This window comes from Schistocerca piceifrons, chromosome 3, assembly GCF_021461385.2.
Source record: "Schistocerca piceifrons isolate TAMUIC-IGC-003096 chromosome 3, iqSchPice1.1, whole genome shotgun sequence".
In the NCBI taxonomy this organism is placed as follows: Eukaryota; Metazoa; Arthropoda; class Insecta; order Orthoptera; family Acrididae; genus Schistocerca; species Schistocerca piceifrons.
In genome coordinates this window covers 663,955,814-663,967,908 of record NC_060140.1, presented here as the reverse complement: position 1 = coordinate 663,967,908, position 12,095 = coordinate 663,955,814, and the positions used below count along the sequence as shown (strand labels likewise).

Genomic DNA, 12,095 nt, shown 5'->3' with positions numbered 1-12,095 from the left:
TGTATGCAATACAATGACCGTATTTGTATTGTTTTTGTTTCTCAGAATAGATGTTGCCCAATTTAAGGTACCAAACAAGCATTATTTTATTTTTTGTTGTGTTGGAAATAAGGATGCATATCAGAAATATATCAGGTCTTTACAAATATAGATATCTGTTGCCTATCGCTACTGTACATGAGCAGACAATTATGTGTCATATTATTTACAGTCCTGTATCTCGTGTTAGAGATCTTCGACATAGCTAATGTTTGAAACAGATGAAAATTTGATGTTTTCTTGACATTTCATTCTTACTCAAATAACAAAAAACTTTCTCGCATGTCGAAAATTTGATAATGTCGTCGGAAAGTTGTTTCTCAAAAACTGTAGTAAGTCTGCTTGTGTCTGTATATGTGTGGATGGATATGTGTGTGTGTGCGAGTGTATACCCGTCCTTTTCCCCCCCTAAGGTAAGTCTTTCCGCTCCCGGGATTGGAATGACTCCTTACCCTCTCCCTTAAAACCCACATCCTTTCGTCTTTCCCTCTCCTTCCCTCTTTCCTGATGAGGCAACAGTTTGTTGCGAAAGCTTGAATTTTGTGTGTATGTTTGTGTTTGTTTGTGGGTCTATTGACCTGCCAGCGCTTTCGTTTGGTAAGTCACATCATCTTTGTTTTTAGATATATTTTTCCCACGCGGAATGTTTCCCTCTATTATATTAAACTGTAGTTTTATTGTCACAACTAATTACAGTCGGCTCCACATTTAAAGATCTAATAGTTAGCATGTGTGAGTTAGTTGAATGAAATATGAGATTACGTACGAGTTCCATGTGGGACTTGGCAACTCTGTTCCGCACTCACCTATGCTACTTACGAACTGTCAATCCTTAAGTAATTCTGAATGCACTATAGGTGTGATGGTCAGAATTTCAGACAGAATAGATCTCATTTCAGGGCATGATTTTAGGAAGTCATGGCCCTGTTGAAGTAACTGATTAGCACATTCCAGACCAGGATAGTACTGAGTCACAAATGGTGTGCTCCGAAGTTGTTTTTTGGAAGGATCAGCAGTACCAGGATTGAATGTGATGGCCCAGGAAATCTCCTTTTTAACTAGGCAGGTGGGGTAATTATGTGCAGGAGGGCTGAGGTGAGAATGGTGGTGTATTGCCGTAAAGAGTCTGCATTCGAACAAATACGTTTGTCTCAGATGCCAAGGCTGTATGGGTGGGAACATTTGACATGGACATGGTGGCAACTGTCACAATTTAAGTACTGTTGTTTGTTGGTATGTTTAATGTGGATAGAAGTGTGTAGCTGGCCTTCAGTGATGACAAGATCAACATCAAGGAAAGTGGCATGGGATGTGGAATAGGACCAAGTGAAATTTAAATGGGAGAAGATATTTAAAGATTCCAGGAATTTTAGCAGGTTAGCCTCACCATGATGGTCAGGATGTCATCAATGTATATAAACCAAACCAGGGGCTGAAGACTTATGGATCCCAGGAAAGCTCCCTCCAAGCGACCCATGAAAAGGTTGGCACAGGAAGGAGCCATCCTGGTTCCCATGGCTGTAGCCCTGATCTGTTTGTATGTCTGCCCCTCAAAGGTGAAGTAGCTGTTTTTCCTACTCACCTCAATCATCATCTACTTCACCTTTGAGGGGTAGACATTGTTCTATTCCAAATACCATGCTACTTTCCTTGATGTTGATCTTGTCCTCACTGAAGGCCAGCTACACGCTTCTGTCCACATTAAACCTACAAACAAACAACAGTACTTACATTTTGATAGTTTCCCATCCTTTCCATGTCAAATGTTCCCTCCCATACAGCCTTGGTATCCGAGACAAACATATTTGTTTGGATGCATACTCTTTACAACAACACACCACCATTCTCACCTCAGCCTTCACTGCACATAATTACCCCACCTGCCTAGTTAAAAAGCAGATTTCCTGAGCCATCACATCCAATCCTGGTACTGCTTATCCTTTCAAAAAACTACTTTAGAGCACACCATTGGTGACTCAGTACTATCCCGGTATGGAATGTGTTAATCAGTTACTTCAACAGAGCCATGACTTCCTAAAATCATGCCGTGAAATGAGATCTATTCTGTCACAAATTTCGGCCACCACACCTAGAATAGCTTTCCGTCACCCTCCCAATCTCCGCAATATTCTTGTCAGACCCTATGCTCATTCTGGACCCATCTCCCTACCCTGCGGTTCCTACCCCTGAGACCGTCCTTGCTGCAAGACTTGTCCTATGCACCCTCCTACCACCACCTGTAACAGCCCTGTAACTGGCAAATCATATACTATCAAAGGGAGAGCCACCTGCAAAACGACATGTCACTTACCAGCTGTTATGTAAAGACTGTTAGGCTTTCTACACTGGAGTGACTACCACCAAATTATCAATTAGGATGAATGGGCATAAGCAGAGGGTGTATACTGGCAACTCAAAATATCCTGTTGCAGAGCATGCTGTACAACATGACATTCATGACCTCAGTGCATTTCATCACAAGTGCCATCTGGATTCTTACCCCAGACACCAGTTTCCCAGAATTCTGTAGGTGGGAAATAGCACTACAATATGTCCTCAGTTCTCGCCACCCCCTGGGCTTAATTTATGTTAATTTCTTCCGTCTCAGCATTTCTTCACTGTACCTACTCTTTGCTTCACTCCGTTTTAGTCTGCTATACCTATCACTGTCTTTCCCATCTATTTTTCATAACCCCCCCTACCATCTGTTATGTACAATGCACTTAGCTTTTTTCTCTTTTTAACTCATGCATGATGTTTAAGCAGTAATCTGTGTCTGCATATTACCCTGTCTTCCACCTTTAAGCTCTCAGGTTTTCAAATCTTGTCCGATGCTGCCCCAACAATCAGCCTTTCCTTCTCATCCCGTGCAGTAAGTCTCCCCTGACCCGCAGTCCTGGGTGACTTTCTTGGTATCTACCCCTTTTCCCAGACCTCTCCAGTCCTTTTCCTTCAGCCCTCTTCCTTCCCCTTCAACCCTTCCACCTGAAGAAGAAGCCACTGGCTCCAAAAGCTTGCCAATTACAACCATCTTTTATGTGTATGTTCTGTCGCTGCTTTGTGAATAAACTTTTTGTCTATCCTATTAAATAATTTTGTATATAATTGATTGTTTTCATTGTTTTAACTTTAAACTATAGTACACAGTTCTGACTAATAAACCTTGTGCTGCCATATTAGAGCTAGGTTGATGCTGTAGTCGTTGTTGGCAATCAAGGCGTATGGAACCTCTTGAGGGTTGTCTTCACCAACAAGTCTCATTCATGGCTGCATCTGCCAATGACTGTCTTTAGCTTTTGGTGCCACTATAATGTACCAACTGCAACCTGGAACCTCACTCTTTGGACAAAACCACAATATGTATCCAGCAAGTAACAGCTGAATCAAGTAAAGTCAACACTCTTTAGAGTGCAGCTTTCTTGCTAAGTGAGAAAGAAACATACATACAGGGAGAGTTATATTTTAACAGGTGTTTAATTTTTAATCAACGCTGGTGAAATTGTCCATGAGCTAAGTAAAACTGGCTGCTTACCTCAGGGGCAGAGAGGTAAGCAGTGCAATCACTGCAAGGTTAGCAGATGTGAGAGGAGGAATTATTGTTTGCATTCCAGTTCTGACAACTCAAGGGCTTGTGTGCCTCGTATAGATCAGCTGCTATGGTACAAATTTCAACAGAAACAATACAGATTCATGAATGTAATTACAGAGACAATCAATGTTAGGTGTGGGACATTTATAGCAAGGAAAATTAAACTAAACTAAGACTGTTGTAATACATTATACACTTCGGTGATCATGTTGCATATTATATAATGCATTAAAATGTAAGTACAATTCCTATTATTAATCAATTAACCATCCTTTCACTCAGACAACACAACACTTTGTCATGCAATTACAGTATAAAAACTTTGGGGTCGCTGAGGGTGGTGGCAATCTGAATCAGAGTACAATTGACACAAGGTGTTTTAATCAGTTCTTTGAAGATGGCAACCAAATTATCTTGAGTCTATTGGGGGAACATAATATACTAACTTATGTAGGTAACCAATTATTAATAAGATGCATGACCCAAGGTGCCGCCCCATAATATCCGTATTGGCTCTCGAGCAAAAAAAGTTGGACAAGCACTGAGCTAGGCAATTCTCTCGCCACAGTGTTGATTCTTACATAGCACAAAGAATATGTACCAAATTTGGTTGAAATCAATCCACTGGTTTAGGAGGAGATGCTGGACATACTCATATACATTGCATGCATACTTTTTTTTTTGTACACACACACACAACTGCGGTTTGATAAGTCTGGTAATAAACTAAGAAAAAATGCTTGTTTCATAAACAAATCACCTTGTTTCTAGGCATAGTCTCCTTTGAAGGATATATCATTGGACCAGCAATCCTTCAGCTTTTTCATCCCATCAGAAAAAAAGATTCAGTCAAACTTTACAAAAATGTTTGTCGACTTCCTCATTTGATGAAAATTTCTTCCCAGAAAGACAACGTTTCAAGTTAGGAAACAAAAAGTCACTTGGGGCTAAGCCTTGTGAATAGGGTGGACGAGGAACCAATTCAAAGCCCAGTTCATTCACTTCTGCCATAGTTATCGCAGAGGTGTGGGATGGTGCATTCACTTGGTGAAACAGCACCTTTCTGCAAGCTAACCTTGGCCTTTTTACAGCCAACGCAAGTTTCGAACGATTCAACAATGAAGTGTAATAGGATCCAGTTATGCTTCTGCCTTTTTTCAAGTACTCTATGTGGATTATTCCTCGGGAATTCCAAAAAACATTGGCCATCGCCTTAAGAGCTGACAAAATGGTCTTTGCCTTTTATGGTGCACTTCCACCACCCTTTGTCCATTGTTTTGACTGCTGTTCTGACTATCATATGTAATGATGGATCCTGGTTTCATCAACAGTCACAAATTGGTGCAAAACGCCTTATGGATTGTGATTAGACATCAACAGACATTGTGTTGAAAACTTGTGCCAGAAGTGCTTTTGGCCAACTGTGAGCAATCACGTTGCCCAACTCGCACATGGCTTCTTCATAGCCAATTCTCCATGTAGGGTATCATGCACTCACTCAGTTGAATGCCGACAGTCTCACACCAATCTCATGAGTTTTTATTTGGTGGTCTTGCATTACCTTATGATTGATTTTGTCAGTGGTTTCCTTTGTGGTGACAAAAGGATAACTGGAGAACACTTTGTCTCCGGTGCTTGTATGACCATGTTTAAAATTTTTATAGAGTTGAGCCTCTATTGACTGCGTGTTAATAACCAATTTCATTTTAGTGTCTAGGTCTTGTTCTTGTTCCAGCTTTGACTTCCTGCCAGTATCTTCTGAGCCCACCAAGAAGTGCCTGTTTATGCTCTTCGGATAAAGGTCCTCTCCGTCTTTTGGATGTTGATGCCATTTTAAAACCTTGGTAGTTGATCACTAATCTTCTAAATTTGTTCCTGTCAGTAATCTCTCTCTCTGAGATACCAATCTGCCTAAGATATTTTTCACATTGTTCGAACCATCTCAGCCTTGTTTTCTTAGATTGGAGGAAACTCCATTTTCTTTTTGTTTGTCGCTCACTGCCCATCCTCATGAGATGACTGTAAAATAACAATCGCCTCTTCTTAATGGATGACGTGATAGGTTCTGTCTTGCTGTACAAGTCCTTATTTGCTCTCCACCAACCTATCTATTACCTAGGATTTTCCTTAATATGCTCTCGCTTTTCCAGACACTCAGCTTGACCTTGTCTATTCATGGTCAAAGTTTCAGACACATGCAAGCCCTCAGGTTTTACAACTGTATTATAATGTCGGAACTTGGCCCTTATACTCATAGACTTTTTGTTATAGATATTGTTTGTCAGTTGGTGTGCCTGGTCTAACTTCCACATCCTGACATAAATTGCTGCTTCTTCTAATCCATTTTCCTGGATAACTTCACCGAGATACCTGAAATTCTTAACTCTTCCGATTTTTCCCATATTGGTGATCACCCATCCAGGTCCATCATAGATGTTTGTCATATATTTTGCTTTTTGAACAGAGATCTGGAGTCCAACTTTTTCATCAATTTCTGACAGCCTATTGACCTTGTTGACTGCTGACTATGTTGTAAGCAAAAATGGTCAAGTAATCCGCAAAGGCCAAGCAGTCCACGTACACCCCTTTGTTCTTAGAACCAAGTCTGAACTGCTCTTCATTTGTTTCTTCTTGCACTAACAACTACCTCCACTCTCGAATGACCTTTTCCAAGACGCAGTTGAAAAGGAGTGGGGATAGTCCATCTCCTTGTCTTATGCCCATTTAAATTTATTAATTCAAAAGTAAATAGTCTTCAACGATTGTGCAGAGACTGTGTGAACTTACTTTCTGTTTTGATTTGTATAGCAAAACAATGCTTCCAATGAAAATGTTTAATAACACCACAAAAAACTGTTTTTTTAATTTTCAATCACAGTTGACACACTAACCAATTCAGACTGCTATCAACAATGAACTGTACACTGTAAATTGTTGAAATTCTTTATACACAGCTTGGAATAATCAAGCTTATTGACCATGAAAGCACAACAAAAAATGTTCCGTTCTTTCATGGAAATTTACCAGACTTATCAAACCAACCTTGTATAAGGATTCAGACCTATTTTTTACACACCTGCTTAAGAAGGAAACTAAGGGCCAAAGATGGTTTGGAAAATGTAAATTTCAGAATGACTAAACCAACTTCTGTTATAGATTCTCATTGTAATACTTCATCTCAGCTGAAAGTGTGACACTAGATTTGTTCGTAAACACATTTAATTCTGTACATGGGGAAGAAAGGAGAGGGCTAGACACACATTACGAGAGACCTTTGAAGTGTAATCACATCACTGAAAAACCTGGTTAAGAACAACCATTAAGGTACAATGCGCAATTCCTAGGAATAAGGTCTGAATGTTGAATGTTTGTAACACCACCCCACTCCCTCTCCCCCCAGCCAATTATTTCCCCTTTTCTTCGCGGGAAGAAGTAGTAGTTGTTGTTGTTGTTGTTGTGGTCTTCAGTCCTGAGACTGGTTTGATGCAGCTCTCCATGCTACTCTATCCTGTGCAAGCTTCTTCATCTCCCAGTACCTACTGCAACCTACATCCTTCTGAATCTGCTTAGTGTATTGATCTCTTGGTTTCCCTCTACGATTTTTACCCTCCACGCTGCCCTCCAATGCTAAATTTGTGATCCCTTGATGCCTCGAAACATGTCCTACCAACCGATCCCTTCTTCTAGTCAAGTTGTGCCACAAACTTCTCTTCTCCCCAATCCTATTCAATACCTCCTCATTAGTTATGTGATCTACCCACCTTATCTTCAGCATTCTTCTGTAGCACCACATTTCGAAAGCTTCAGAATTTTGAAGCCTCATCTATTTTAACTTGCCATGCAAACAGAGAGTACTTAATTTGTCTGCATCATGTACTGCTGATCACAGTATCATATTATTAAATATTTAAATTCCAGTTCATACGATACTTTCGTTAATAAGGCTTACAACAGAGATGCTAGTGTAAATGATTTTTCAATAATGCTGCATACACTTTGAAAGGTCTGATATCACAGAATTAAAAATTAGTGTAACATGAATAAAGGCACAGATATATTAAAACACTAAAAACACCGCCAGAATCAAGAATACCTACATTAGAAAATGAACCATTACTGTTTGAGCAACATCAGGAATTAAAATATTACCGCTAAAGGTGAAAACCAACAAAGACACACCATTAACAAAGTGTCATCAAGTCAATGTCAAAATTCAACAATTGTAACAAATGGACATAAACAGAGACATCAAACTTTGAATTTCATTATCAAGGTATACATTTTATTCTCTATACTGGTTAATTTGTAAGCAGGTATTATTGTGTCTGGCAGTGCATCTACCTTTAGCATGGCATCTTTTTCAAGGCCAAGCACGGTTTGACGTACCCCCAGAAGGGTGTTGGCATCCAAACTGTAGCCTTCACCTTTCAGTAACTCCTTCAGACCATCCAGATCATTCTGCATTGAATCCAGATGGGAGTCCAGTTCTTCTCTACATAAAACAAAATACCTTTCAACTGTTTGCCACACTATAAAGATGCAGAAGACACTAAAATGAAGTGAGAAACTAAGGAATGAATTCTGAACAGCTATCACGTTGAGGAAAGTGTACTTCAAACTCTGCATTGTTACACCATGAAGGTTGATGTGAAAAAGTACACGTCATCAAGTCACGAAAATGGGGGAAAATGGATGGGAAAGGAAGATAACGGGCATCAAGAGGCATGTTTGTTTGGTGGGACAGCAAAAGGCATCCTCTATGGAAGTGAATTGGTTACTTCATTGCTACCATTTCCACTATATTCCTTTTCACAGATTTTTTTGTAACCTATAGTTTGTCAAATTTTTAATCTGTACACTGTGCACAGAATTTAACAATAACATCACTCTTCAATTAACAAACTGTCACTCCATTCACAGCATGCATGACAAAACAAGTTGAGCTCAGTTTTCTAGAAAAGTGTATCAGAAGAATGGCATAGCTGTGTTAAGGCAATGATCTACAAATGGAAGTAGTTGAAGTAATCTACATATGCATAATAAATTTCCATCTCTGTTGCTTGATTGATAACAAGCAGGCATCTTTTACATTGTCCCTTTCCAATGCTTAATTCCTTTAATGATTCCATAGTGAATATGTTGAGCAGTAGTCCACATCGAAAACGCTTCTCCTCTTTCAATTTCACAACCTTCCTGTCTCAGAAAAGTTGCAGGGTGACAGAAGATGTCTTTCATACTTTTTTTCCCAGGCACACATCTGCATGCGCAGATGCATACATAAAGGTACGTGCACGTTCACATGTGTGCACCCCCCCCCCCCCCCCCCCCCTACACACATACTATTTTTCTCCGCACATTTCAACTATTCTATTTATCATGGCCCTTATATTCTTTCATGAGAACTTTGGAGTATGAAAGAACGTTCCTGCTGCGAATTTTACAATGCCTTACCTCACCTGAATTACATAATTTATAATTTAGGATACCATCACATTTCCAACAGTAAATGAATTATCACAAATTTGAAGTTACTTTCATTGGTATTTACATATTGCCAACAGATTTAACAAAAAGGTTGCATTACCATAAAAAAATATCACTTTCAGAATCTTGAATTTGTGACATATGGTCATCTACCTACAACAAGAATAAAAATTGTCCTAATTTTGGTCCCTGTAATGCAGATATGAGTCATTATGCACACATCCCACACATCTTAATAAAAATGTGTGCATTCTTTTTGTTAATGCAAGATGAAAACCCGTTAGTTAGTTGGCTGCGTGTTCCATTGATCAATCACACGGTACGGTAGCCGTTATGATGTGGAACGTGTCAAAAGCATAAGCAATGCACATATGAAACATGTTTTTTTATATATATATATATATTTAAATATGTCTGCTTGTGTCTGTATGTGTGGATGGATATGTGCATGTGTGCGAGTGTATACCTGTCCTTTTTTCCCCCTAAGGTAAGTCTTTCCGCGCGCGCGCGCGCCCACACACACACACACACACACACACACACACACACACACACACACACTCTCCTGGAAATTGAAATAAGAACACCGTGAATTCATTGTCCCAGGAAGGGGAAACTTTATTGACACATTCCAGGGGGCAGATACATCACATGATCACACTGACAGAACCACAGGACATAGACACAGGCAACAGAGCATGCACAATTTTGGCACTAGTACAGAGTATATCCACCTTTCGCAGCAATGCAGGCTGCTATTCTCCCATGGAGACGATCGTAGAGATGCTGGATGTAGTCCTGTGGAACGGCTTGCCATGCCATTTCCACCTGGCGCCTCAGTTGGACCAGCGTTCGTGCTGGACGTGCAGACCGCGTGAGACGACGCTTCATCCAGTCCCAAACATGCTCAATGGGGGACAGATCCGGAGATCTTGCTGGCCAGGGTAGTTGACTCACACCTTCTAGAGCACGTTGGGTGGCACGGGATACATGCGGACGTGCATTGTCCTGTTGGAACAGCAAGTTCCCTTGCCGGTCTAGGAATGGTAGAACGATGGGTTCGATGACGGTTTGGATGTACCGTGCACTATTCAGTGTCCCCTCGACGATCACCAGTGGTGTACGGCCAGTGTAGGAGATCGCTCCCCACACCATGATGCCGGGTGTTGGCCCTGTGTGCCTCGGTCGTATGCAGTCCTGATTGTGGCGCTCACCTGCACGGCGCCAAACACGCATACGACCATCATTGGCACCAAGGCAGAAGCGACTCTCATCGCTGAAGACGACACGTCTCCATTCATCCCTCCATTCACGCCTGTCGCGACACCACTGGAGGCGGGCTGCACGATGTTGGGGCGTGAGCGGAAGACGGCCTAACGGTGTGCGGGACCGTAGCCCAGCTTCATGGAGACGGTTGCGAATGGTCCTCGACGATACCCCAAGAGCAACAGTGTCCCTAATTTGCTGGGAAGTGGCGGTGCGGTCCCCTACGGCACTGCGTAGGATCCTACGGTCTTGGCGTGCATCCGTGCGTCGCTGCGGTCCGGTCCCAGGTCGACGGGCACGTGCACCTTCCGCCGACCACTGGCGACAACATCGATGTACTGTGGAGACCTCACGCCCCACGTGTTGAGCAATTCGGCGGTACGTCCACCCGGCCTCCTGCATGCCCACTATACGCCCTCACTCAAAGTCCGTCAACTGCACATACGGTTCACGTCCACGCTGTCGCGGCATGCTACATGCTACCAGTGTTAAAGACTGCGATGGAGCTCCGTATGCCATGGCAAACTGGCTGACACTGACGGCGGCGGTGCACAAATGCTGCGCAGCTAGCGCCATTCGACGGCCAACACCGCGGTTCCTGGTGTGTCCGCTGTGCCGTGCGTGTGATCATTGCTTGTACAGCCCTCTCGCAGTGTCCGGAGCAAGTATGGTGGGTCTGACACACCGGTGTCAATGTGTTCTTTTTTCCATTTCCAGGAGTGTGTGTGTGTGTGTGTGTCTATATATATATATATATATATATATATATATATATATATATATATATATATATATATGATTTATTCCTATTCAAGAATTCATCCATGGTATAGGAGTTGTCAATTTATTTCAATTTATTTTTGATGCTATTACTGTTTCATTTTATTTCAACTGGTAATTTGTCAAAAAATTTTATAGCAGCATATTTTATCCCTTTCTGTGGCAAAGATAGGTTGAGTAAAGGATAGTGTAAGTCTTTCTTTTTTCTGGTATTATAATCATGAAGGTCACTGTTGTCCATGTTGTTGAGAACAAATTTCATTAGTGAGTAACTGTGCTGTGAGGCTGTTGTACGAATTCCCAATCTTTTAAAAAGATGCCTACAAGATGTGTGACTATGAACCCCACATATTATTCTAACCACTTTCTTTTGCGCAGTGATTACTTTTTGTCTAAATGTTGAGTTACCCCAAAACATTATTCCGTATGACATCAGAGAGTGAAAGTATGCAAAATATGTTAGCTTACTAATTTCTGTATCCTCAGTATTGGCAATTATTCTGATTGCTAAAGTTGCTGAACCTAGTCACTTTAGAAGATACAAAATATGAATTTTCCAATTAAGATTCTCATCTATATGTACACCTAAAAACTTAGTATGCTCTACCCTGTCTACTGACTTCTGTTGAGTGTTATATTTATTAAAGGAACTATACTTTTTGCAGCAGAAAATTGGATGTACTGTGTTTTCTCAAAGTTTAGAGCAAGCCCATTTGCAGAAAACCAATTAATGACTTTTCCAAAGACCTTATTTGTATAATTTTCAATTGGAGTTTCTTTTACTGGATTAATAATGATGCTTGTATTATCAGCAAACAGCGTCAGTTAAGCTTCCTGTTTCAGGTAGGAAGGGAGGTTGTTCACATATATCAAGAACAGAAGGGGACCCATGATTGAACCCTGTGGAACACCTAATGTAATTTCACCCCTGTTAGAT

At 41.0% G+C, this 12,095-nt stretch overlaps 1 protein-coding gene across 5 annotated transcripts in view; it reads right to left on the bottom strand.

The window, feature by feature from the left end:
• LOC124787874 (heat shock factor protein) overlaps positions 1–12,095 on the bottom strand; it is a 191,550-nt gene that overhangs the window by 58,341 nt on the left and 121,114 nt on the right. For 3 of the 5 annotated variants that reach the window (XM_047254844.1, XM_047254842.1, XM_047254843.1), the window contains exon 9: positions 7,970–8,120. In XM_047254844.1, the coding sequence (XP_047110800.1) occupies positions 7,970–8,120 (151 nt within the window). The remainder of the gene's footprint in view (positions 1–7,969; positions 8,121–12,095) is intronic. The other 2 variants (XM_047254847.1, XM_047254846.1) reach the window with 1 other exon arrangement.